Here is a 25,156-nt window from a genome sequence, read left to right as displayed (position 1 = left end):
TAAAACTTCAGTAGCAAACCCCCCCAGATTGTAATGAACTTGGCAAGAGTTTTATTTTTGATTATAAATTCAACTCATACCAATTTTTCACTTTATGCCAGAAAAATGAAGTCTTATCACCGCATTTTGAAAGAAAAGGAAAAAAAAATCCAGTGTAATACTATTCTAGCAGCCGCTGTAGATCATTGTTGAGTATTCATTTATGTAAACTGTATGCAAATATGCCCCTGTGTTTGGTTGTTTGTATGCATCCTCTGTAATGGCCAATCTTGCCCTTCATATTTGACGTGAGGTGACTGGTTCAGCCTTGATCTGAGAGCTCTGCCTCTCACTCATGTTGTCAGATGCAACAGAGCATGCACTTCACAAACAACTTGGTCATTGCTTCAATGAAGGTCAAGATTTAAACAGCCCAATGGAATCAGGCTATGGGGCATTGTTTAAACGAGACTCATGCTTAGATATTATGCACTAATTGGAGTATGCACTTGCATTTGGCTCCCCGAACTGAATTTATTCATAAACCCCTATGTATAATAATCATATAATCCTAGCCTCAGTGTTAAAGGCTGATGGGTGGTCTGCTTTAAGGTTACCTTCCTGACTCGAGCGCACTGCACCACAGAATGTCACCTAAGAGCCTGGCTGAAGGATGGCTAACACCACCTATGACAAACAAGGGGGATTAAAGTGATAATCATTACTCTTCCCAGGAGGAATTAGCTAGTGGGACATCGACATTGAAGAAAAACCGCAGGTGAACAAGGTCTCTGATACCCCCTGCTTTTTTCCTCCTCCCAATACCCTATCTGCATGGCCGAGGGGGGATTTAATTTGCAGTAATTACTTTATTGACTCATTTTCAGGGCCGTATCACTGCAGTTTCCCATCAATAAAACATATGCCAGGATGAATAATGTGGCCAGACACAATGGGGTGTCTTCTCAGACAAAAGACCACAGGACTGCTACCCTGTGGTGTATGTTTGTGTCATTCTTCCTCCACTCCTTTTATTTCCTTCACTTCTCTCACATACTCAGCTCTTATTCTTTTCCATCTCTTTAAATGAAATCCTATCACATCTCTTTCCGGCTCTTACCGTTGCACTTCAGTTCCTCCCTTGCTTCTCCTTTTCATGTCTCCAGGCGCACAGGCCCAGCAGGCCTTCAGGTCTGAGCCCAGGAACATTACGCTGCGGATGGGAGCCACAGCTGTGTTGAGGTGTGAGGTTCTTCGGGCCTCAGGGACTGTGCAGTGGGCAAAAGATGGCCTCCTCCTGGGACCAGAAAGAAGCCTGCCAGGCTTTCCACGCTACAGCATGATTGGAAATCCCAAGAGAGGTAAACAAGGACACTCACGGCATATGCTCTATGGCCTACTGGGCTTTAATGGACCTATCTAAACTAAATAAACTTTGCTGATAGCAGCACCACAACAAGACACCAAAACTAGAAAAAGTGCATTTCCTGTAGCTGAATGATGCTTGTAGAATAAAAAACATCACATAGAAACAAATATCTCTGGTCAAGGAAACATGAAACTTCTGTGTAGGCTGGGACATAGTGTCATGTGTGGAAAGGGTACATTGAAGTATGATGTGCTAAAGAAAACCTCACATTCACGTGCTGCCAGCATTAGATGACTCCCATGTACGTTTTTGTGTTCTTGTGACCTATAGTTCATAGGATTTTAATTAACACTGTTGTCAGCTCTGGAAGCATCCAACAGAACAGCTTGATGCTGGCTACTCTAAAAGTAAATGAGATGAGATTGTTGCTATGGCTTCAAAGTGCCGTAATAAAGCAACATAGACATTACAGGGACCTTATGGCTGTCAGTACGGGAGCATCTGGGGCTGGGGAGGTGATGTGATTGTCGACAGCCTCTCGCAAATCTGCCTTAACCTGTCACTCACATGTGAAAGCGAAAAATAGAAATTAAAGCAACAGAGTGTCAGCTAATCAGTGAAATGTGGCAGCGAATAAAGTGTGTTGCAGAATCTGCACTACAGTCTATAAAAAGTAATAGCCAATTAGAAGGCAATCCCGACTAAGAGAAGAACATCTGTTCCTGATCAGCCCGCAACTAGACAAGCCGCACTTCACTGTTGCACAGTGTGGGAGACCGCCAATGACACATAAACACTGAGGGATGCATAGATGCCCATGCACACTGCCTGCATCCTTATTACTGGCAAGAGTTTACATAAACAAACATATAACACACAAAAATGTTGTTTCTGCGTTGATTAGTTGTCAGCGAGCAAGTTATGATAAGCATTACAGCAGATACAAGGCGAGAAAAAAAAACTTTGTCACCTTTTACAGCCACGACAACAAAATAAGAGCCTGCACACATGAATGCGGAGTCCACAAACACACACACACACGCTGCCAAACACTCATGCTCTCACTCATGAATAAAATACCCATCAGCCCAGGTACACTTTCCAGGAAAGGAAACAGCAGACTGCAGACTGATGTATGCAATCACTTTACACTGAACAGAAAGAGCAAAATCATTTAAGATGACACTTGACTGCACTTGATATGGCACCAGTTTTCTCTGATTGTCACCATCAGTGATGTTTATTGATGCTTAAAAAAAGCCTGAAATCACACATTCACATTCAAGAGGGGGCCAGTGTTGATTTCAACATACACTTACCGTAAATGTAGCACCCTTAGTTTTGCAAAGCTGAGGCAATGATGTAAATGTGTACTGATGGTGAGGCTAGATCTAGGATTTTGTGACATTTGTGCGCAACGAGTCCTATTGTAAAAGTAAACACACAGATGAACAGATAAAGTGGCTTGTTCGAGGCACCAAAGCATTACGTATGTCTTAATTTATTTTCAATGACTGGCCCACAAGCATTAATTTAAATGTAACACATGGCAGGCAGTCAGTCTGTCAGGCAAAATGTAATTACTAACGAACACACGTGATATCACACATACAGCAAGCGTTGCATATTTTTCACACCTAATATCAACTCCCGAAACTTATAATCCTGAAGTATTTTTTTCTAGTGCAGAGCAAGACAAAAAGACAAAAAGGTGAGAAAGAGCCTTCAGCATTTTCGCATTTTATATACTCTGTTGACAATGTTGGAAATAGTCAAAGGTGTTATATGCAATTAGTACCTTGTAGAATATAGGAGCACTAAACAACAATCCTAACTGATGCTGAAACTTTGGGGCTGAGGACAAGATATTTTTCATATGAATGTTGGAGTTACATTAAAAAGTGAAAATGACTTGACACCTAACAAGGGTCATTGCTATTAAATTTCCAGCAACGTATTTCAAAATGCAACATACAGTGAAGACACCACTTGACTCCACACCACCGTCTGCTCAGCTACTGTGTGTCCTCTGCTACATGTGCTGCAGACAGTGTGGAGAGTATAATAAACAATGGAGATGGAGCTGCTCTGCTGGACAAATGATAGGATGATACTATTTCTAAATCACAAAGCATCAAAGTGCAGGGAGAAAATATATTCCTTATACTTGGGGGACAGAATGATGATAATGGCTGTTTAGAGGAATAGACATTAGTTGATTTTCACTTACGTGTTCCCTTTCTTGTAAGATTGACCTTTCTCACTTGTGTGGGAAAATATAAATATATATTTCCAGTTTAATGGTTGATGCACAAATGCAGAATTGCAAAATGTAAGATGTGTTCTACTGCAGGAATAATGGCTATGCAGATGCACTGTATCCCCAATTTTTGAAGGCTCTAGATGAAATAAACACAGCATAATGGACAAATAAGCAAATTGCGTTGCAGTCATTTGCCATCTCTCCAACTATAAATACACAGTCTCTGCAAGTTGATTGCACTATTCGTGAGCAAATTTCTGGAAAGAGGAATATGATTAATAACTTAAATGTCTCTCTCTCTGCACTCAATGATAACTTAGATGTGAAAATTGCTTCTGGTTGGTGTTAATTATCTTGCCAGCTTACTTGACACATGCATTTTTAGGCCTGGGTGGTTGTCAGACCAAGATACTATTTTCCACGTTAGCAGGCTGTGAGCCATCAGGAGCTGGGAAACCAACGGTGAACATCATCTAATCCCCACAGGTTATGGCAATGCATCAAACAAATCAAGCCCTGTTGGCATGCCAGACTATCAGAAGAGAGATACAGAGTGAGGGACTCTGCCTGGCACCAATTAATAGGCAGTTTATTCAGTCGGCATTGTGAATCTGGTATTGGATTTCATTTACTACATTGGAAATTCGTTCTAAAACAAAATGCCTCTGCTATGAGTATAGACAACCACTTGCATGTCAATGGAAATGCCTGCAGCGTGAGGTTCTCACCAAGTAAGATGTTTCCATTCTACGGAAATAAAATAAGAAAATTGTCTATTTATAGTCTAATCAAACACACAAATGTCAGTAGTAAAGTATATTGTTATATTGAATTGATATGCCAGCCTGTCAATGTGCAAATTGCCTTTATTCTTAATTTTCTCACTTTAAAAGTTGAAAGCTGCCACTAAAATCAACACGAAAGAAACAGAGCCTTCGGGAAATAATTATTCGCTATAGATCCATCAGCCACAACATTAAAACCACTTGCTCAAGATTGTGTAGATCTTCTTTGTGCCACCAAACAGCTCCAACTCACTGAGGTATGGACACAAAACCTCTGAGGGTTTCCTGTGGTATCAGGCTTCAAGACATTAGCAGAAGATCCTTTAAGTCCTGTTCATTATCCTGCTGAAAAAGGCCACTGCCATTGGGGAATGAAGGGGTTTAGGTTGGTGTTAGGTGGTGTCAATGTAACACCCACATGAATCCAGGACCCAAGATTTAACAAAGAAAAGAATGCACATGCACCTGGCATTCCACATGAGATGTAGAAGAAAATGTTATTCACCTTCTTCCATTACTCAGTGGTCCAGTTCTGGTGCTAGCATGCACAACTGTAGACACTTTCAGCGATTAACAGGGGTCAACATGCAACCTCTCACAATTCTCCAGCTAAACAAACCACATATGCATCTGTAACCCACTGGAAATGGCCTAAATCTGCATGAACTTTTCAGTTTTTAGATGTAATAGCCACTTTCCGCCAGCAGATGGCAGAGGGTAGCGCCGCAGCTAGAGAAAGGGTCAACGACAGCGGTAGGAGAAGCAGAGAATGAAACGGAGCAAACCAGACCACGCGGAGTTTATTAGCAAGAGAGACGAGTGAACTTAAGGGCTTTTCTGAACAAACTGTAATTTACAAAGAGTTACAAGGAGTAAGTGGTCGAAGTTTTGTCAAGGATTGTCAAGGATTTAGAGGTTTTGTTTTCCTATTCTCCGGTGAGTGTCGTTAAGAACTTTACATGCCGTGCTAGCTAATGTAGCTTAGCTGACGTAGCTACTGTATTACAAAGAGTAATATGCAATTGGCATGGATAAATGGTATTTGCTTGCTGTTTTCTGTTGTTGAATATAAATAATATATAATGAATATATATATATATATATGTCGTTTTTTACATGTATATAGTAAAATTGTTTTTATTCAGAGTAATCTTTTTATTTGCGTTTTTGTTTTTTTTTTGTTTTTTTTCATCATTCCGATGGCGAGCTTTTTGCATCGAAATTACAGTCTGATGTGCACCAACTAGTGTACGTTCTGGTTGACAATAAAACAACTACTCAAAAATTCCTTTCGAGTGGTCGATTAGATATAGTTCTGTCAAGGTCTTGGGTTTTGGTTGCCAGTTTTCTTTTTTGTGATTCTTTCCTGTGTGTTTTCCTTTTCTGTGTTTCCCGTGTCTCTCTCAGTTTGCTTACGTTTGTCTGTGTGTAGGTTTCATGTCCCTTTTCAGTTACTTCCTGTTTTACTTTGAAATTTGCTTCCCTCGTGGGTCGCTTGTGTTTTTACTTCTGTTCTTTGTTCCTCTTTTCCTTCCCTTTAGATTGCCCTGATAAGTTTCAGCTGTGTGTTGTCCCCTCAGTCAATTTTAAATAGTTTTGTCTTAGTAGTTTATCCTGTTTGCTACCCAGTTTGCCACCTTCATGTTGGACCTTCTGTTCGCCGACCTCTGGTTTGGACCTTTAGTTTTTGAGACTTTGTTGTTCTTTATTTTATGCTTCAGTTTTTCATTTTCAGTTTGTCATGATGCCTTTGTTACCTTTTGGATTTTTTTGAAAATATTTTTCAGACCCCATGCTTTCAATTTATCTGGACTGTGGTTTGTTTTTGTATCAGCTTGTTTTTTTTTAAAGTTAATGTTTTGTTACTTAAATACCCATCACTGGTATCTGCATTTGAGTCCTTAACTCTGATTCATGACAGCTTTCCGTACCATGTAGGAAATGTTAAGTCCAGCTTTTTAAAGTTAGAAGACCTACAAGAGATAAAATGGTATCTTCTTAGATGGATCTCAAGCATTTTTCTCTGACCCTTATTCTTGTAATCTTATGTAACCTGCACATAAACATGCTAAACTAGTTTGAAATGAGTTCAGAGCCATCAAAAGGGTTACCTAGAAAGCACAAGTCATAACAGCGAGGCAATAAACATATAAATGAATGATGAAATAAGAGCTTACAGTTGGGTTTGTTTTCACACTAACGTTATAATTTGATCCTTGTCAGTGTCACTGAGATCCTTACGCTTTCCTGGATTTTTTTATTGCTTTGAACGCATCAACTTCAAAACCGTAATGTTCATAGCTACCTAATATATCCCCTTGACAGGTGTCATTGTAACAGGACAATCAGTGTCATTCCCTCTACATGCCAGTGGTTTTAATGTTGTGGCTGATCAGTGTATATCCAGTAAATCAGAAGAGTCAGGGTTACATTCAGCGGAGTGTGAACAGGAAAAACAAATGAACCCCTCCTCTTGGTAATTATTTACATATTTTTAGTGTGCACATCCTTTTTGCAACAAATGTGTCACAAAAAATAATTAATCTCTCCATCTCTATTCCAGGGCAGTATCATCTTCAGATTGAAAATGCCCAACTGGATGATGACACCCTCTATGAATGTCAAGCGGGCCCATCGGAGAGCAGCGCAGCAATTGTTTCCTACGGTGCCTGGGTCACCGTGCTAAGTGAGCAAAACAAAAATGGAGTGTCTCAACAGAAAGCAGGCAGGGGCCTATAACCATGTTTTTTTTTTTTTTCAGAGCAATAAAATTATGTATATAATATGGCACAGTGAGCATCCTCAGTACTCCAGTAACATACACAACCTTTTGACCGGTAATCAGCATATAAAGAGCTGTTAAATATTCATTTCTATTGATAAAGAGCTTTCAATTTTTTAAGATAAGGCGGATGAATTTGGAGCAGAGACTAAATTTAGAGTGCCCTTGGTACAGTAGAACTCAGCGTTTTGAACTGTGCGGAATGTTGCAATTTCTCGAACTTTTTCGGACAATATTTATTTCTTTAACAAGTACTATGCCAATCCCTTCATGTTCCAGTAGGTCCATGGCTTTAACCGGCAGCTGCACAATATAAAGTATAACAGTGCAGCCAGGATTCTCTGGCAAGCCTCAGGGCGATTCGTGTCTCTTCCTTGTACAGGAATAAATTATAAGAGAAGTGATTGAAAACTTCCTACTCAGGCATGGACTGGAATAGATGTAATTGTGCAGCTACATTAGACCACCTGTTGTCACTCTATAACAACCGGTATTTCTCTCTCCCTATCCCTCTTGCTTGTGGGAGCAAGCCCATATGTGGCAAGGAAAAGACTCTAAAAGAACCTTTCTTCTCCAGGCGCAGTTCATTTACTTACATCCCCCTCCCCATTCTCTCCATCGCACAATTTCTCCCTCTCTCCCCTCGCTCTCGATGGTTGACCACGGACAGGGGTGGGTGGTGGGGATGTGGCGAGGCGGAGGGAGGGGGTGGAGGTGGGGGTGTTACTGTGGCGATTCGAGCAGCCTCGCTCTCCTCTGGGAAGAGAGCAGGTTTTTCTGACATCAATGGGCTGGCGGGAGGGATGGCGGGTGGTGTGGGGAAAGAAGAGGCATAGACTGCAGACGTCTCTTTTTGAATGGCCGCGTTCTGTCCTAACACTGCAGCAGTTTCATGTCCTACAGCAGACCTACACCTGCACCCGCAGCAGGCTCGACTCCCACGTTCATTACCTCTGAGATGCCTATTGCATGTGTGCCCACATACACAAAGTCAACAGAATTGCCTTTGGCTTTGTGGAAAAGGTCAAAATGTGTGGGAATTTTGTTGGTGTTGCATCAGAGCTGGCTGGTAGTGGTATTTACCATGACTGAAGCCTACTCTTTCCTTGTGTTCCCGACATGGTCAGATGTGAATCTCCTCCACACATCTCAGCAGGTGTTTCTGTTCAGTGTCTCGGGATCACTGTCCAGCTGTTGACTGGTTAAGATGGACAGTTGCAGCTGTACTGTTGGAAAAGGGCAGAGTGAAGCAAGTGACTTCAAAAGCACTCTGCAGCCGCGGTCCTGAAGGGTCATTTGTTCCAGCCCAACAATTCAAGTGATTCAAAATACATGACTAATCTGGGACTTGATAATGAGCTGATGAATTCAATCTCGCGTTAGTGCTGAACTGGGACCAGAAAAGTGTGCATCCTTTTGAAGCAGCACTGTCTCTGATGAGTTTCCCATGGACTTTTCCATCACTGAACTACAGCTCCCAAGGCCCCACACCCTTGGCCAGTCATCCGTGGCCATAACCCATCAAGCTCTGCATCAAATCAAAACACCATAAACTCTTTATGAGCAGGATACAGTAGGGGAGAAGGGAGGAATTTGAACACAAAACAGAGATTGCTGGTTGTATAATTGGATTCTTGGGTTAGAGAGAGTGGTATCATGACTGGCTAATTCGAGATGGATCACCACAGGCAGTAAATAGTGGGGATAGAGGCAAATATGTCAATAAGCCCCATCCATGGGCTTACAAAGAGATGTTTTCAAGACATTTCCATTGGTTCAACATAACTCCTGTGTGTTTTTGCCTTCCTGTGGAGCTTAGATAGGGGATTACCGCAATAGGCAGATCAAGTGGCAGTGAGTAATCCATGACAATAACAACCTCTACCCCCTCTGCTGAAACCCCCTCCTCTGCTAAAACTTACCCAGCACTGTGCTCGTCACATACCTGACACATCCTGTGTCTCGGTTTATACCATTAGCCTTAGCATTTAATCCTATTAATGAACACCTCTCTCCCTCACCACATTGCATGCCTGTGCAGATGCCTCCTGCAAATGTTCAAAACAGTATTTTTTTAATTTATTTTTTTTGATGTGTTCTGGTTTTAGACTGTTACTCATTCAGTTGCTATAGTTGGGTCTTACGGAGATATGTGTGTGTATGCGTGAGTGTGCCCATGTGTGTAAGCTTATTATCAGTGTTGGTTGGAGGTTAGAGGACATTTTAGGAACCAGGGCTATGGTGAGGTTTTCTGCGGTAGCTAATGAGTTTAGCACTTGAAGAGTATATAATGAGCCTTCATTTTATGATTCCCTGTTATGAATAATGGAACGACTTATAAATGGGGGCACAAGCAACGTGGAACATGGCGACTTTATTCATCTTTGTTCATGAAAACCTCTGACAGTTGTCCAAGATATAACCTCATCAGAGGACGACGTGTTATACACTGCTGAGAAGGTGTGCATATTACAGTGTCATAGTGATGTTACAGTGTCTGTTTCTACAATTAGCAAAAGGAGTTCTGCTAAATAGCAAAATGAGACACTAAAATGTTTGCTTTTAATTCAATCTCTAAGGTACACATTAGTCAGACCTTGTGTGATATATTTTCTGTAAATGGCCATTTGGGAGATGGATGCTGACAAATAGGAGTTTAACTCTTATGTAATGGACCCAAAACAAAACGTAAGGCAGACATTAGGAGCAGCAGAGGGAGGAGTTGTGTGGGTGGATGAGGGGCGATGGAGGTGTGGGTGGGAAGTCTTATTTCTGTCCTGAACACCTGCTCCATTTCCCCCTCCTTCAAAACACAGGAGATGCAGACAGGAAGGGGGAGATGGAGAAAGCTAAAACAAAACAAAAAACAGTACTGTCTCAGTGGCTTTCATTGCCAGAGATCACACACCTGAGACCAAGAATGTGTGTAAGAATGAGCAAATATGTGTGTTTTTATTCACATGTGAAAACGCTTTCTTGTGCGTGGATGTGTGGCCAATATTTGTCTTCCATAGACAAAAAAAAACAAAAAACGAGTTGTGTCTGTCTGATGCTGAGAAGTCAGATCTCCTTTATTTTCTATCTTATTCAGCATGATAAGCTTTTTAGAGGCTGTTTATCCTCCGGGCCTTCTCCAATATTTTTCAGGGAATCAAGTTGGTATCACATGTTAGAGCGTGCACACACTGGTGCCTGTTTTTAGAGCGAAGTGAGATGAATGTGGCTTGTCTGCACATTCACTCGCCTGTGTCAGTGTGTTTGCGCGTGCAAATCTGCATGCACTGTAGACTTGAGTTTATCTTTGGGTGTTTGTGTGCAGAGGAGAAAAGAGAGTATGTGCATCTGTATGTGAATGAGAGAGAGGGATAGGTGGAAAGAACTGCTTATGCATATTGATGTGTGTCTGCTAATCTGCTTCTTATCTGCCTTATCCATCCATCCGTCTGTATTTGTCTAATGAATCGAATTTTGCGGCTCAGTGTTTCCCGTCTGAACTGCAGGAGCAAGTCCTTGCCTATCTATTTTTGTGCTCATATATGTACCTTAATAAGAGAGGTAGAGATTGAAAGCAAAAGGAGAGAGAGAGAGGCAGGGAGACAAATTGAAAAAAAAAAACCTGACAGGCAAGTATACAAAGAAGAGGCAAAAAGAGTTAATTAAGAGAACAGCATGTTTGCTGTCTGTTCTTTGCTCCGAGTGCATGTCGAGTAAATTGAATAGACTGTGTCTTTTGTTGTTGTCCACATGTGCTATCACATTTGTCGGCCTGCAGATATCTGTGTCTCTGTATATGTGTGTCTAGGTTCATGCTGATTGGGTCACATGCTTTTCCTGAGTGGATGTGATGAATGGCGGGCTGTACGTCCCAGTCCAATCTGGAACACACCTTCCTCCGCACTTCTGCAGTTTAACTGCAGTGGTCAAGAAGGATTGTGTGTGCGTGCAGGGGGAGGGGGAGGTGGGCTCAGGGCTGCTACAGAGGGATGATGGAGTGAACCAGAGATAAGAGGAACAGGCCGGCATGAGCGAGCGAGCGAGGGAAAAATTAGATACCTGCCTGCCTCATTTGTGAACATATCATTATTCTTATTTTAGGATTTGTTAGGCTGCCAGACACTCCTCGAGCACAACAAGTGATGCGCCTATGTGAATTGTGTGGGCCTGAGTAGATTGAGAGTGCAGGGGCTGTCCATAGATGCATGGCCCAGTCATCTTCTCGGGGAAGAGGGGGGAAAAACAAACAAATGCATCTCATTATTGCTGCGCGCGCCTCTGCGGTGCTCTGGGTAACCCATCACAGTCCACACAGATTCAATTGCTTCTTTTAAATCAGTTTGAAGCTGCAGCCACATCTCATCTGTCTCAATAGCAGACTGGAGCCAATGGGCGGTTCTGCACACAGCAACAGCTCCTCCTAGTGGCTGATTGTTGGCTGGACGTGCCAAAAGGGTGGCGAGGGGCTGTTGAATGGCTGCCTGGTTTGGTTGCTTGTGGTCCAACTGTTCAGCCATACATTGGCACTGGATTTATCTCAGAATTCAGCAGCAGCTATCTTGCCTGTTATCCTCTACAGCCCGTCTTATTCTCACTTCTCATTCTTGCCATATCCCTTTCCTCCTCTGCCAGTCTTTCATGTTTCTCTCACACACATGTATCCTTCCTGTACTTACCAACTCCCCATTCTGTCTCCTAACTCAGGCAGCCTTTGCACTTGATCTCTGATGAAAGAAAAACAACCTTCACAGTAACCATAGTTTCTAATTCTACAGGCTCACCCACTCACTAAAAGCTGGCACAATAGATGGTTAGTTTTTCTGTAGTGTGTGCATGATTTAACTGATGGTCTTGGTAAAGGGTAACAAACAGATCTGCAGAAATCTCTTTGATAATTAGTTGGTGACAGATTTCTCTATTCACTGCCAAACAATTTTTTGGTCCCTTGTGTTAAAAGCTATGTTTTTTTTTCCCTTTCTTTTTCTGGAATCCCTATTTATGGTCAGATAAAAGGATTGTAGAGTAGAACAGTAGAGAAGTGAAGACTGCTTTGATCAGTCCAGAAAGCACACATTTAGCTTGGGGGTGATCTGAGTAGAGAAGTGTTTGGTGTTTGCTATGATAGATTAGCACTGGATTGGTTTCATCACTGTTTCATCTCTGTATTCTCTTTTTGTCCACAATTTGTATTCAAGCACAACAGAACATCAAACCTCACTAGTAAATCACTCAAAAACTGACAGTGTGACATCCCAGTCACTCCCAAATGCTACATCCATATTATTATATCACTGCACAAGCTAATATTCATCTGTCATAGCAGTAGCTTCCACTAACCAAACATTAGAGTGATTTATACCTAACAGCCATAACTTTAAAACCACTAAAGAGCTCTGCTTGGTCTGCAGCATTGTTTAGGTGGAAGGTAGGTTTCAAAATAACACCAAATAACTAAATAACATGCAGACACTGCTTTGTAGCTAAATGCATTGATAACATAAGTGTGAAATCGCAGCTGTTGCTTCTCTGCCGCAGTTCCTCCATCCAAGCCATTCTTCGAGATGGACCTGGCAACACCTTGGGTGGCAGGGAAAAAGTACACCTTGACGTGTGTCGCCCCTGACGCAAAGCCCGTGGCGGAAATCACACTTTATAAAGGTGAGTCACCCTTTGAGCTGCATTGAATTTGATAGCGATGGTCACCCTGATGAGCAAAGGGCAGTAGCCATTGTTTGAATTCCACTTTCTGGGATCTCAATAGGCCGCAACCTGAATATTTACACGTGAAAACATAGCAGAGGATAAAGTGCAAGTTCAGTAAAGACTTTTTTTTTTTGTTTCACAGTTTTTGAATAGCAGAGTTGAAAAGGAGCAGACTCTGTGTGGGAGGAAATAGCCTGAACATTTGAATTTCCAATTTCCACTGAATTTACAATCGCATGTACGCTGAATGTATCACAAGTTCCTCGTTGTTTGCAGCAACAACTACAGTTTTCCCACTCTTTTGCTTTTACATCTTGCTCCCCTGTCTCGCCTATTATCCAGCATCAAGCTGAAACAGATATGTTGTGTGAATTCGTCTACAGGCTTGTGCTGTATGTCCAAGGTGTATAGTTTCTTCCTTTCTTGTTCTTGTTAAAATGTACATCTTTATTGTGTTCAGTAAAATACAGTCTCTTCCTGGTGGTATTGTAATCCCTAACGCTGTTTTGATTTTAATTTAAAGGCAAATTGAGACAGTGGTTTGTACTGTTTCTGTACAACATTCAGATAAACACATTCATCATGTTCCAGTATTTACCATTCCACATGAGAACAGCACTGGTGTTTCTGTTTCACATGAACAAATTTACACACAATATTCTGCCTTTTTTTTGTTCGCCTTCCCCCCATTGTGTCTTTTAGATGGAGTCGAGCTGACAGGTGCAGAGTCTTTCACCATGTCTGGCTCAAAGGATAAGCTTCTGAACACGCACGCCGAAGTAACGTATGTGTTCAGCCGCCTGCCAGACTCATTTTCCTCACCAACCTGCTCAATCTCTCCAAGTCTGCCTGTGTTGTTTCTTGTTTCCCCCCTTGTTTCCACCACGCTCTTATTTTCTCCTTCTGTCTTAGTGAGTACAATGAATTTCTGCACACAGCGAACTGTTACTTGGCACCGTGCGATTGAATTAGCTTCTGTCAAATTCACAAAATTACATTCCAGCAGCGAGACAGATCCGATCCTCGCTGGTTCGCCCAGGTGCCTATACATTAAACAGGGCCATAGATTACTTTAATCTCGCATGCCTCCACTGTGTCAAAGATAATAACCTCTTGTCATGTCCTGAGATAACATTGGTGCTGAGGAGCTGCAATATTGTTGAGCTCGCTTGCAGAACAGCAAAGGTTTTAAGCAATATTGATGTTCCTTCCTCATGTTCACACTGAGCATACGCAGCAGTGGGCCGTGTGTGATTGTTACAGTTGTCATTGTACTGTAGTTTGATATAGAAGACTCAAGCTGAAAAAGAGAGAAAAAGTCTGTTGTTTTAATTTATTGTCACACAGCTCTTGCGAGTGGCTTCACACAATGGTGGAAAAGTAAATTTACTAGAGAGTTTCTATTATATTCTTTTCTGGTGCTTAGAACTACTGGTTACTTTACTTTTTTTCTGCATTAATTATCCAATGTTTAACAAAATGCAAAGACTAAAAGAAAATGTTGGCAAATTTCTGTAGCAACTCACTTCTTCCCTCCATTCTTACCCCGTTAATCACCTCATGACCCCTTAAATTTATCTTTTTACCGAAGTTCAATGTACACTCACAGGAACTTTATCATTGCTGCCTACAAAACTAAGTATTCCAATGAGAAATTAACGAAAAACATCTACATGTTCATAACTGATTTGTCACTGGGTGGAAAAATTGCTATGGCAGGGTGTTTCCTTCATTGATTCTTTTCTGGAATCATGTTTTTGTGGCTGACATAAAGGAGAAATCTGCCTCTCGAAGGTCTGTTATCGGGAAGGGCATAAGTCTTCCACACATGCTGATGGATAGAGGGTACACTCAGCCTTACTCACCAGAAATGATGGCAGTGGCTGCTGCACTGAATGTGTAGGAGGAGGTGCCTACACCAAGCAGTCATTGAAAGTTGCAGATTTGTCACCTAATCTCTACACAATAATCAACAATAATTGCATAGAGGCATTCAAAACAACACATGAAAGCAGCCAATGCACCAGAATACAGAAATATCCAGCACATGTACAGATCTGGGTGAGAAATTAAAGGAATAACTAATATAAAGTGTCTTTGTAAGGTGTCACCAGAGCAGCTTCAGTGCACTGATACTAGATGTTTTTGGAGCTCTACCCAAGGGATGAACACTGTTCTTCACGTATTCCTTCATTTAGTGTTTTGTTAGTCCAAAATCTCTTGTAGGCGTTTGGAAATTTGGAAACTGTAAAGCCCATATCACATGATTGGATCCAAATCATGCCAGCAAAATTCCCTCCACAGCATAACATAACCACTAGATCTTCTCTCTGTAGGCATCAAGGGTTCAGGTTTTTCCTTTAATACGTCACCCGAATGTATTACCAACTGAATACACAGTCAACAACACTGAACAGGGCTCATCTGTATGCACACATTTAAAATGACTAATGTCAGCATGGTACATTTTATGCATGTCTTGTCTCATTTACAGCTGATGGTTATTTATCAGTGTCCAGATCCCTTAAAGCTCAAAATATTGTTGCTTCTGGGGGAGCTTTGGTCTCTTTTGAGGCCCTGACCCAAAGTATTAAAGTTCTCTTTTGGTAAAAATCTATTTTTTTTTTATTTTAACATGTCCATATGGTGTTTTCTATATTGTAGGAGGCACATCATGAATGAAATAAGCAGTCAACACCATTGCTTAGCATTTAGACCTTGAAACTGCAGTGCATCAATGATAGCCTTAAAAGGTTGAATTCAAATAGGCAAGATTTTGTATGTAACCAATGCCAATCTTATCAGTTTCAAGGGTAGGGCTCTCTCTCTCTGTGTGTATTTTAGATTTCAGTTTACATTAACAGGCTATATTTAGAATATTGTATTAATGCATTGCAATTAAGGTAATGATTTGAAAATCACTGCTGAAGTATAACAATGATGTGATATTTTTAGCATGTATCTGTCAATATAATTTGTCTTTTGTGCTCATTTCTTCCGTCCTTCCGTCTTCGCAAAGGGTCACCGCTCTGAGCTCTGACAACGGGAGGCAGCTGGCGTGTCGTGCCAAGAACTCCGCCCTTTTCCAGCCTATAGAGACCAGAGTGACCATGAGCGTGTACTGTGAGTGTCTCAACTTGTCTGCAAACTGACAGTCAACACCCCCTCTTTTTTTGAAGAAAAAAACCCCAAAAAACACACACTTGTGTGCAAGCACACTCAACCACACAGGAACTTCAGCCTCAGGGGGGCCCAAGGGTATCTGGCCTTGTGCACTCACTCTCTGTTAGTGGTCCAAGGAGAAACATTCAACCTGAAGGCAAAGTCACACCTACTTCAAAACAACATTCAGCAGGGGCAACCTTGTGAACATCCAATTCTCAAGACAGCCCCTGCTGGACTGAGATTGATATGACCACAGCAGGCCCATGGTGGAGGCTGGCGCTGTCAAATAGCATGCCAACCTGTGATTAAATTAGATTAAATTACTTTAGATTTATCGTTTTATTGAGTAATCTTGAAATTATTTACGCCCTAAATTATTGCCCCAATATTAACCAAGCACAATTATTAGACAAGCTCAGATGGATTATACCAACAAGGCTTCTGTTCCAGAATTTTTAACAATATTATCATGACTAATATGGAAAGCTACAGCCACGTTGGTTAGTAGTTATAAATCCTACAAACCTAACCCAGCTGAGTTTGCACTCATCAGCTCAAATTAAATTTAGAATCCACCAAGGCAGGAAATAAAGCCAGTTTCTGTTATCGTTTCTTTCATGTTATTATCACAAATTGTGTGACATTGTGAAATGAAGCTATTGCTCCAGCACTCGAAGATTAGCTGACACACGTGCTGTCTCTGACTTTCATTGCATTTTGGTGTTCTTTTTGTTTTTTTCCTCTTATTTGGCAAGGCAGCAATGAAAGCTATTGTTGCTGAATGCGCAAACAGTGTGACATTGCAGCTGCTGTTTACTACAGTAGGTTTAGTATTTTCTACCCTGTTGATCAGTTGAAGTAATTGATTGCCGAGGCCTTGGAGTCTACCCACCTGCTTCTCCCAGGACTAAATCATGTTGTTGATTAAAGTGGAGCGGTGCTGCTGACACTTTCAGCAAGCGAGCGCTCCCTCCAGCTCGGCTGCCATATTATCCACAGGCCGACTAGACATCTTAATGTTGTCTCTATCTATGCTGCTCCACATTAGACGCCACCACCGCTGCTGTTTTAACAATCGCCAATAACCGTGCCCACTCCTCCCTTCCTCTCTGTCTCTCTGCCCTGCATTAAACAACATGGGCTCTCCGCTAAAGTGCTAATGTTGCAGAACTTGGGACCACCGCTGCAGTCTTACTCAGTATGCCAACCCATCAAAGCCAGCGCGGTGGCCATTTTCAGCCAGCCAAATTGTTAGCAAGGTGGCAATTTGTCATGCTGGCCCAGGGTCTGCAGTCTGCTCGCTGAAACTGATTGCAGCAATAACAAAGGCCCATCCTCTTCTAATTTATTTTACTGCATATATTTTATTCAAGGAGGCTGTAATTTATTCATATTTCACGTTGCCTTATTACTGTTTGAACATCTGTTATTTTGCTTTATGGACTGGATCCAGCTCACTGCTCCCTTAATACTTAATGCTTTCATCAGATCTGGACCTCTTATCCCACAGTCATGTTGAATGTGACCAATTTATTGGCCCTGTCTCAACAAATAGGCATGCTCCCCACTCAATTGCCAGGAGTGTTCTCATCGCAGTGCAGTTTCTTTTTTATGCTGCCCTATTGATGTCTTCTCCATACCTCTCTTCCTTTGAGTTACTGCACCCCTTTTCTTCCCTCACCTTTTTGGCCCTCTATGCCATTCCCCTTTGTTAAAACCATTTTATTTTTGTCTCTCATTTCCCGACAGTCCCGCCTCTGCCTCCAGTTATTGTGGGTCTGGAGAGAGAGGAAGTCAAAGCGGGGAGGATGCTCGTGTTGCAGTGCGTGTCTCATAGTGGAAACCCCCTAGCCACTCTCCACTGGACCAAGGTAAATCTTCTGCACCATCTGTTAAGGAGGCTTTGTAACACGCTGTCACACTGGCAAAATGAGCCAATTTTAGTTTTAAAATTCGCTGCGTCCCAGAAGCATCCCATTCTTAGCAGCTTCTGTTCTCCGCCGCCTGCACCATATGGGGAAACTTGCAACTAGTCAAGCATTCTGTTGCCTTTTTGAGTGTCATGTGTTCATTTTTCTTTCCTTGTCTGTCAGAACGGAGAAGTTCTGTCCACAACTTGGGAAGAGGATGATGCGGCGCAAAAGTCCAGCAGCATCCTCAGACTAAAGATCACCCCTGCTGACAACCAGGCAGAGCTGTGCTGTGAAAGCATCAATCTAGTGTCCCTATCTCCTCTGTCTGTCAGCCGCAAAATAACTGTGCTCTGTGAGTGAAAATAACGCTTAATATAGTGCTGGAACACACACATGCACCAGCACACACAAAGCCCCTGCCAAGGCTCCCTGGTTATGGATTATTAAAGCTATGAACATGAGGCGGAGGAATGTAGTAAGTCTTACCTCCAAAACCAATTCTTTTGCTGTCCCAGCAAAAATTCCAATGTTAATATCATTAATGAAACTAATGGTTATTATAACTGCAGCCCGTATTTCTGACTGCCTCCAGATTAGAATCGCACTATGCTCTTTGTTAGCTGCTACATTAGTTCCTCAGGCATTAAAAGCTACACTTTGTGCGAGAGTAACGCCCATGGTTAATAGATTATACTTTTTCTATCTGAATATGAAATGTTTGTTTCAGCAACAATAAAACAAATACAGAATTAATATTCAGCAGCCTTGGTGCATTGAGTCTAACAATAGCCTGATTTCCACTACAGAGCCAGACAGTGTAAGTTGCAGCTTTAAATGCTGTCTGATTGATGCACCTATTTTATGGAATTATGATTGGAATCAGCCCTTGCATGAGGTTGCACCTGCACCTTCCCCATTTCTCACCAAGTCCACAACAGGGTCTGGTGTCGTGCCTCCCAGTCATCCGTTCAGGGATGTCGAAAATGAACTGCTGACTGCCTGACTGTGCTGTAGGCGCAGTCAGAAGCTGGAGGGCAGAGAGTCAGATTCACTGGTGAAATACGAATATGCCTCTTTTGCCATACAGCACTTGCGTTATGTGAGCCGTCTTTGTGTGTGCCATGCACAGACACGTGGGATAAGACTCAGGTGATTTACATACATGACCCCCTCCTTCCCCCAAGTATGCCAGCTCAGTCCCCAGCCTTTGTATTCCCCTGGAGGCTTTACACAACCTGCATCACTTTGCCTGCAGCTATTGTACCCTTTCTCCCCCTCTGGTTAAAACGAAGCAGACTTTTAGAAACCACAATGAAAACCCCCTGAGAAAACAAGTTGCCACTCAAAGTGATTTTCCCTCTCACCCTTGATACAGCTCTGTGTTTCACATCCAAAAATAGTTGCGCTGCCGCTGTGATCAGAATAGGGAGCTGTAGAATGTACTATTCGTGGGGCGGTATTTTTACTGACTTGTCTTTATATGTTCGCCTATGTGTGTGTGCATCAGTCGAGCCGGAAGAGCTGACACTGTCGGGTTCGTTAGTGGCCATCGAGGGGCAGGAGTTGGAACTGAGCTGCTACGCCTCCTCCAGCAATCCCCCCGTCGACATCCGCTGGTGGCTTGGCTACAAGGAGCTCAACGGCACTGTTGTCACCATGGAAGAGGTGGGAGTACGTGGCGCACAACTTGCACAAAGCTGGAATTTATCTAACTAAGCAGGCCAACAAAACAGCACCTTGTTTTAGGTCATGCTGGTCAGTTTAAACAGAATAGTAAAAAATGGTCTGTTTTTGTTTCTTTTCTATAAACACAAAGCAAAAGGCAGGAAAGTTAAAGCACAAAAACATTTCCCTTCAGTCAAGCTTGCTTTGAGGGTAGCAACAAAAAAACTATTAAAATGCCCCCCACACCCATTGAATTAAGAGAATCTTCAGTGCGAGGTTTGACCCATGTGAACCTTTTATACTTGGAAGAAAATAGCATGACCATGAGCATTCTCTGAATAGGCCGCTGGAGCTCTGCAAATGAATCAGTCAATTCCGAAAAGAGTGTTCTGCTGCTCTTCTCCTCTTTTGTGTATGTTAATAAGATCAAAGTGAATAAAAGCTGACACAGAAGATGACTATTATTAAACAAGCTCTTTATTCATCTGGCAGCAGCATTTTCATTTTGATCTTACACGAGGCACTCAGTGTGCTGTATGTGAGCTTTAATGCATGTGAAACAGTGTGGGGTTAATGAAGACTGACGCTCCTGTCCAGTGTCTTTGTTAGTCTTTCTGACTGTGGCTTTTTACAGTAATCACCACAATAATAGCTTTAATAACCAGATGTGCTGCATAGGCATGACCACTATCAGGCAGGTGCAAAATGACACTTTGCTCAATTTATAACAGTGTGCAAAGCGGGAGAGTCAGATGAATATGCTTATTTATCACAGGCCATGCACAACATCCGTTATTACAGCAGCTAATTTGCCATCTGTATTCGCCAAGACAAACCGGTGAGGCTTGTTTTTCCTCCCTCGTTTTTTTTTTTTTCCCCTCTCTGTCTCTCTCCTACAGCTGACGATGGCAGACCCAGGCTGTCTGTCCCCAGACTGAACTGTCGTGTGTGCTTTGTGTCTGCAGGGAGCCAATGGTGGGATGACAACCATGTCCAATATGACCCACCGGGTCTCCCGGGAGGAGGATGGGTTGAAGCTCACCTGCGAGGCTTTTAACAAGGGGACACACTTCTCCAAAACCCAAATTGCTCAACTCAGTGTGTACTGTAAGTAAGTTTAGTTACTTGAAACTTTAAAAAAAAAAAAAAAAAAAACAACTTTTAATCATGTATAACCATCTTGAGAAGTCTCCACTGAGAGTGAAATTTTTATTAGGTGACATTTTTATGTATCTGTACACATCATTCATGGTGTGGGAGGGAAACTTTAATTACAACTCTGAATTAGAATCGAGAAACTATTTAATAAAAATATAAATGCAGTAATGTTTTATTAAATTTCATCCATTCTTTTTAACATAGGGTAATAAGTACACAACAGATGTCATGAAACAACCAAGTATGCACTGTACTAGAAATTAGAATAGATTGAGAGTGGGGACATAGACCAGAAATCACAAGTCAGTCGAGTCTGTCACACACATCTGCAACACAGAGTCCAGGTGGTTGTTGATGGTGCTCGTGGAATGTTGTTCTGCTTGTTCTAAAGGGTTCGATTGAGGTGAGGGACATCATGTTGGACATCGAAACATCCCACAGATGTTAAATTAGTGACGTATCTAGAGATTCTGCAGGCTGTGATAGGACTAGAACATTTTTAGCTACTATAGAAGGGCAGCACATTTTCTGGTGACAGAAGGACATGCTTTGTCTTGTTGAAACTTTAAGTAATGAACGGGACAACTATGAGTGTAACTGCTTCATCTGGATATTATTGGGCATTGAGTTTGCCATCCGTTAACACAGGCATCTTCTTTGCCCTTCCTATAGGACACTCGCTTAATAATGTTGACATTCGCCTGGGGATGACAAACTCAAGGTTTTCCATCAACAAAATTCATCAGTGAATGAATGACAACCATCTTCCATCTTGCTAGTGTCTAATGAACAATGAATGAGTGCCGGCCTACTAGAGATGATTACGATGCTGTTCTGCTGCAAGGCCTTGGTGTGGGCAGCAAGTTTGCAAACCTACTTCCATAGGCAATTCCTCAAAGTTTGAGCAAACATTATCTGGTTCTGTATACCATCAAATTAATCTGCAGTCTCTGTATCCGATTTAAAATTATTTTACAGATGGACAAGTCGCATGCAATGACTCTGGGCTCAGGCAGTGACACGTGGTCTGTGGTCATTTTGCAGATTGTCTGTCATACCATGCTGTCTGAAATTATTTCTTAGCCACCAAATGGTGGAGTTGTGGACATCCAAGTGCCTGGTTACAGCTATGACAGACATGCCAGCATCCGGCATGCTAACAGCCTGTTCTCGTCTTTCTCTTGTCATCTGTGGTATTGTGTCATTTGAATAAAGTTGTATTTAAGGTGGCCTTTTACAGTCTCTGGTCGAAAGAGTATCTATCTACTGATCGCACTATCATTGTCCTTAGAAGCCACACTGGACATGGCTGTGAATAATGGTTGAGAATTTATCACCAGTCGAACTTTTCACGTACAATTGGCTACATTTTCTCCTTTAAATTTTCTAAACAGAGCAATAAAAATGAGATTTTTAACTTTTTCTCTAAGTCGGAAAAGAATACCATTTGCATGCTGCATTTATAATTCTCTTCAGTGTATTATCCAGGTCTGCTTTGTCATATTTGTGTTCGAGGAAAAGTTTTCTGAACAGATGTTCCAATTGAAATTCATGTAACTTACATTAACTTGAGCTTTTTTTCAGAGGCCAACGAGGGTCTTTCAAGAGAATATATAAACAACTAGTCTGCTGAACTTGAATGGAAAGGCAAAATTGTTAGTATATTCTAGCTATTTGCAAATCTTTTACAACAGATCCCCCTCAAAAAGTATGGCTTGACGCTCCGCCTCAAGATGTCCCCCTTCGTTCAGGGACCACGGTCCGTCTGGTCTGTTTCTCCACTGGAGGGAATCCCACTGGGACTCTGACGTGGTTCAAGGTGAGTGCGTACTGTTTATGCATGCCTGCCTGTATGTATGCATTGAGTTGTATGTACAGTGTACATACAGTGCTCTCTAACCTACCTTCCTGTTTTAGAATGGACGGGCAGTGCCTGATGCACTGAAGCAGACGTCCTTTGATATGGGTGTAGCTCGTGAACTTGTCCTGGTCCTGGCAGCAAGCGACAACATGGCTACATACCGCTGCGATTCCACAAATAAAGCAAAAAAGACCATCTCTGCACACACTAAGCTCATGGTTCACTGTGAGTAAGACTGGAGCCCTAATAAACACCACTTGACCTTTCCTCCATTCTCTGCAGCGAGAAAAGCGCAATATGAGATAAATGGATTTGATATAAACCCAGTGACACAGATTTTTAGCGGCAACACTTTACACTCTTGATACAATCAGTGAGTCAAGATTGGATTTTCTTGTTTACTTCGTGCTTCTCCAGTTACAGCAGTAAGCATGAAAATCACAACCAAACAGGAGGTGCTTCGGCGGGGCGAAGTGTTAAGCCTGGACTGCCTGTCTGGGAGCAGTAACCCCAAGGCCAGCATTTCCTGGAGCATGGGCCCATACAGGTTTGGATATGGCACACAATGTAGAAATTTCCTGAAAAAAATTAGAGCAAATGTACTGTCAAAATGAGTCTAAATGACAGATTTGTATCCTGTTAATTGTGGAAATATGCATGATTGTTTGGTGAACTTGAAATCCTTTGTTAATTGGATTTGCTGGATGAGATTTGTGTTGTAGGTTCCAGGGAGTCGAGCAGGCACCCAGGAGGGCTCAGTTTGGTGGTGTTTCAGTGCTCAGTTCTCTGTTGCTGAATCTGAGTTCACAGCATCACAACCAGAAGGTCATTTGCCAGGCCTACAGCCCTGTGTTGGCAGAGGGAGCCAACACGTTCTTCCAGCTCAATGTGCTTTGTAAGTCCAAAGCCATTGGTGCATTTCCTTCTTTTCCGGCATGTTTGTTTCTTTCTTTTTCTTTGGTGAGTGACCAAGAGATGTGGTTTGCATAATTCTCAAATGATGCATGCTGATCAGTAATGGCGGCCATGAAAACTGCTTTGCTGGTGTACTTTTGCAGTATATTTATGGGCTTTTTTTTTTGTTTACTGGAAACCTTTGTTGTTGTGATTTGTGGGTCTGTTGAGCTCTGCGGCTGTGTGTCCTAATTGTGCATTTGCTTTGCTGCATGGCCATGTTTGTCTTTGATGCCATTTCACAGGCAGCAGCCAGCCACTGCTTCAAAGCTTGGTACTGTGTATGAGCATGAAGGAATGTCACTGTGTGTTTGTGCGGAGCTGCAGTTGGACAACAGCACTGTCACTCGTCGTTTTAATGCCTGTCCCTCTCCCTCCCACACAGCCTTACTCCCCCGTTGTCTAAGTGTGTGAAGTTGGTTAGATGTGGAATTATTGGTGGGATGTTGGCTTTCTACTGGTTAAACTCTCATTAGTGTGTCTTATTGCTTTCATGCTCAACATGTTTCGCATGTCTTTGTGCTCACTCTTGCTGCTTCTGCGGGCCCGAAGTTTGTATCCTTGTCTCTGCTCATGTATTATTTTTTTTTTTTGGTGTAAATCCAACTTACTGTAGCTGTAATTCTGTGATTCTTCTGCATCAGACCCGCCAGAGTTCAGCCCAGACCAGCCAGCAGAGGTCCAGGTGGTGGAGGATGACATGGCAACCATCCCACTGCTGGTCTCAGCTAACCCAGAAGAGGTCTCCTGCATTTGGCTGCACCACAGGGAGAAGCTGGTCAAAGGTGATCTGGGGCTGTGTGATGGCTCTATAAACCAGGTCCTAGTTGAGCTGAGCCAGCAAGTAAGCACTCAGCTCTGCCATTCAGGGTCTGAATAAAACATGGCAGGTTAGCCAGCATGGGACCCTGCCAAATGTGATTCTCATTACGGCTCTAATGTATGCAGTCTAAATGAGGATTGCTGTCTCCCTGAATACAACACAACGGTTCTAAACCTGGCTTCTCCTCCAGGCCGGTGTCATCAGGGCCCTGCTGCACCCACTCGCTTTTTTTGTTAACTCTGTTAGCTCCATTATACACAGCAGACACTGTAATTTGACTGTATCTTGAATGCAGGAAACCCACCTCTTACATTCTGAGTGCTGTGGTACAGAAGGTGTCTCTCACGCAGCCCATTGTTAGGTTGATGTGGGAATCCAGCCAGGCCAATCAATAACGCAGGATTAGATGTCACTTAGAGACCAGTGGCCAGAGGACATGCAGTTGATGAGCATGTAATGAATACTTAATTGACCATTGGTTTGCATGTGTGTGTGTGTGTTTTTGTAAAGAGGGGGATTTGCGCTACCACTGGTCAGATGACTACTCGCTGGAGATCAAGAACGTGACGAGGAAAGATGCCGGCGTTTACACTGTTGAGTGTGCAAATGAAGAAGGTCGAAACCAAACCTCAATCAAACTGGACGTTCAGTGTAAGACCCTGAACTCAGAGAATAGCTAAGCGGACACATGCATCATTTCACCCACACTAATTTTTACTACGCTTCAGTAGAGAGAACTAGT

General features: G+C 42.4%; 1 protein-coding gene across 3 annotated transcripts in view; it reads left to right on the top strand.

The window, feature by feature from the left end:
- Window positions 1-25,156, top strand: part of nphs1 (NPHS1 adhesion molecule, nephrin) — a 48,245-nt gene that overhangs the window by 6,842 nt on the left and 16,247 nt on the right. For 2 of the 3 annotated variants that reach the window (XM_023283143.3, XM_055013685.1), the window contains exons 3-17: window positions 1,146-1,340; window positions 6,960-7,082; window positions 12,708-12,830; window positions 13,578-13,659; window positions 15,895-15,998; window positions 17,790-17,911; window positions 18,134-18,305; window positions 19,461-19,618; window positions 20,584-20,725; window positions 22,471-22,595; window positions 22,694-22,862; window positions 23,055-23,184; window positions 23,360-23,532; window positions 24,236-24,376; window positions 24,925-25,065. In XM_023283143.3, coding sequence (XP_023138911.1) covers window positions 1,146-1,340; window positions 6,960-7,082; window positions 12,708-12,830; window positions 13,578-13,659; window positions 15,895-15,998; window positions 17,790-17,911; window positions 18,134-18,305; window positions 19,461-19,618; window positions 20,584-20,725; window positions 22,471-22,595; window positions 22,694-22,862; window positions 23,055-23,184; window positions 23,360-23,532; window positions 24,236-24,376; window positions 24,925-25,065 — 2,100 coding nt within the window. Of the gene's footprint in view, window positions 1-1,145; window positions 1,341-5,937; window positions 6,067-6,721; window positions 6,873-6,959; window positions 7,083-12,707; window positions 12,831-13,577; window positions 13,660-15,894; window positions 15,999-17,789; window positions 17,912-18,133; window positions 18,306-19,460; window positions 19,619-20,583; window positions 20,726-22,470; window positions 22,596-22,693; window positions 22,863-23,054; window positions 23,185-23,359; window positions 23,533-24,235; window positions 24,377-24,924; window positions 25,066-25,156 lie in introns of those variants that run through there. The other variant, XM_023283144.3, reaches the window with a different exon arrangement.

The sequence above is a fragment of the Amphiprion ocellaris genome, chromosome 9, assembly GCF_022539595.1.
Source record: "Amphiprion ocellaris isolate individual 3 ecotype Okinawa chromosome 9, ASM2253959v1, whole genome shotgun sequence".
Lineage (NCBI taxonomy): Eukaryota > Metazoa > Chordata > Actinopteri > Pomacentridae > Amphiprion > Amphiprion ocellaris.
This window is presented reverse-complemented; position numbering and strand designations above follow the sequence as displayed.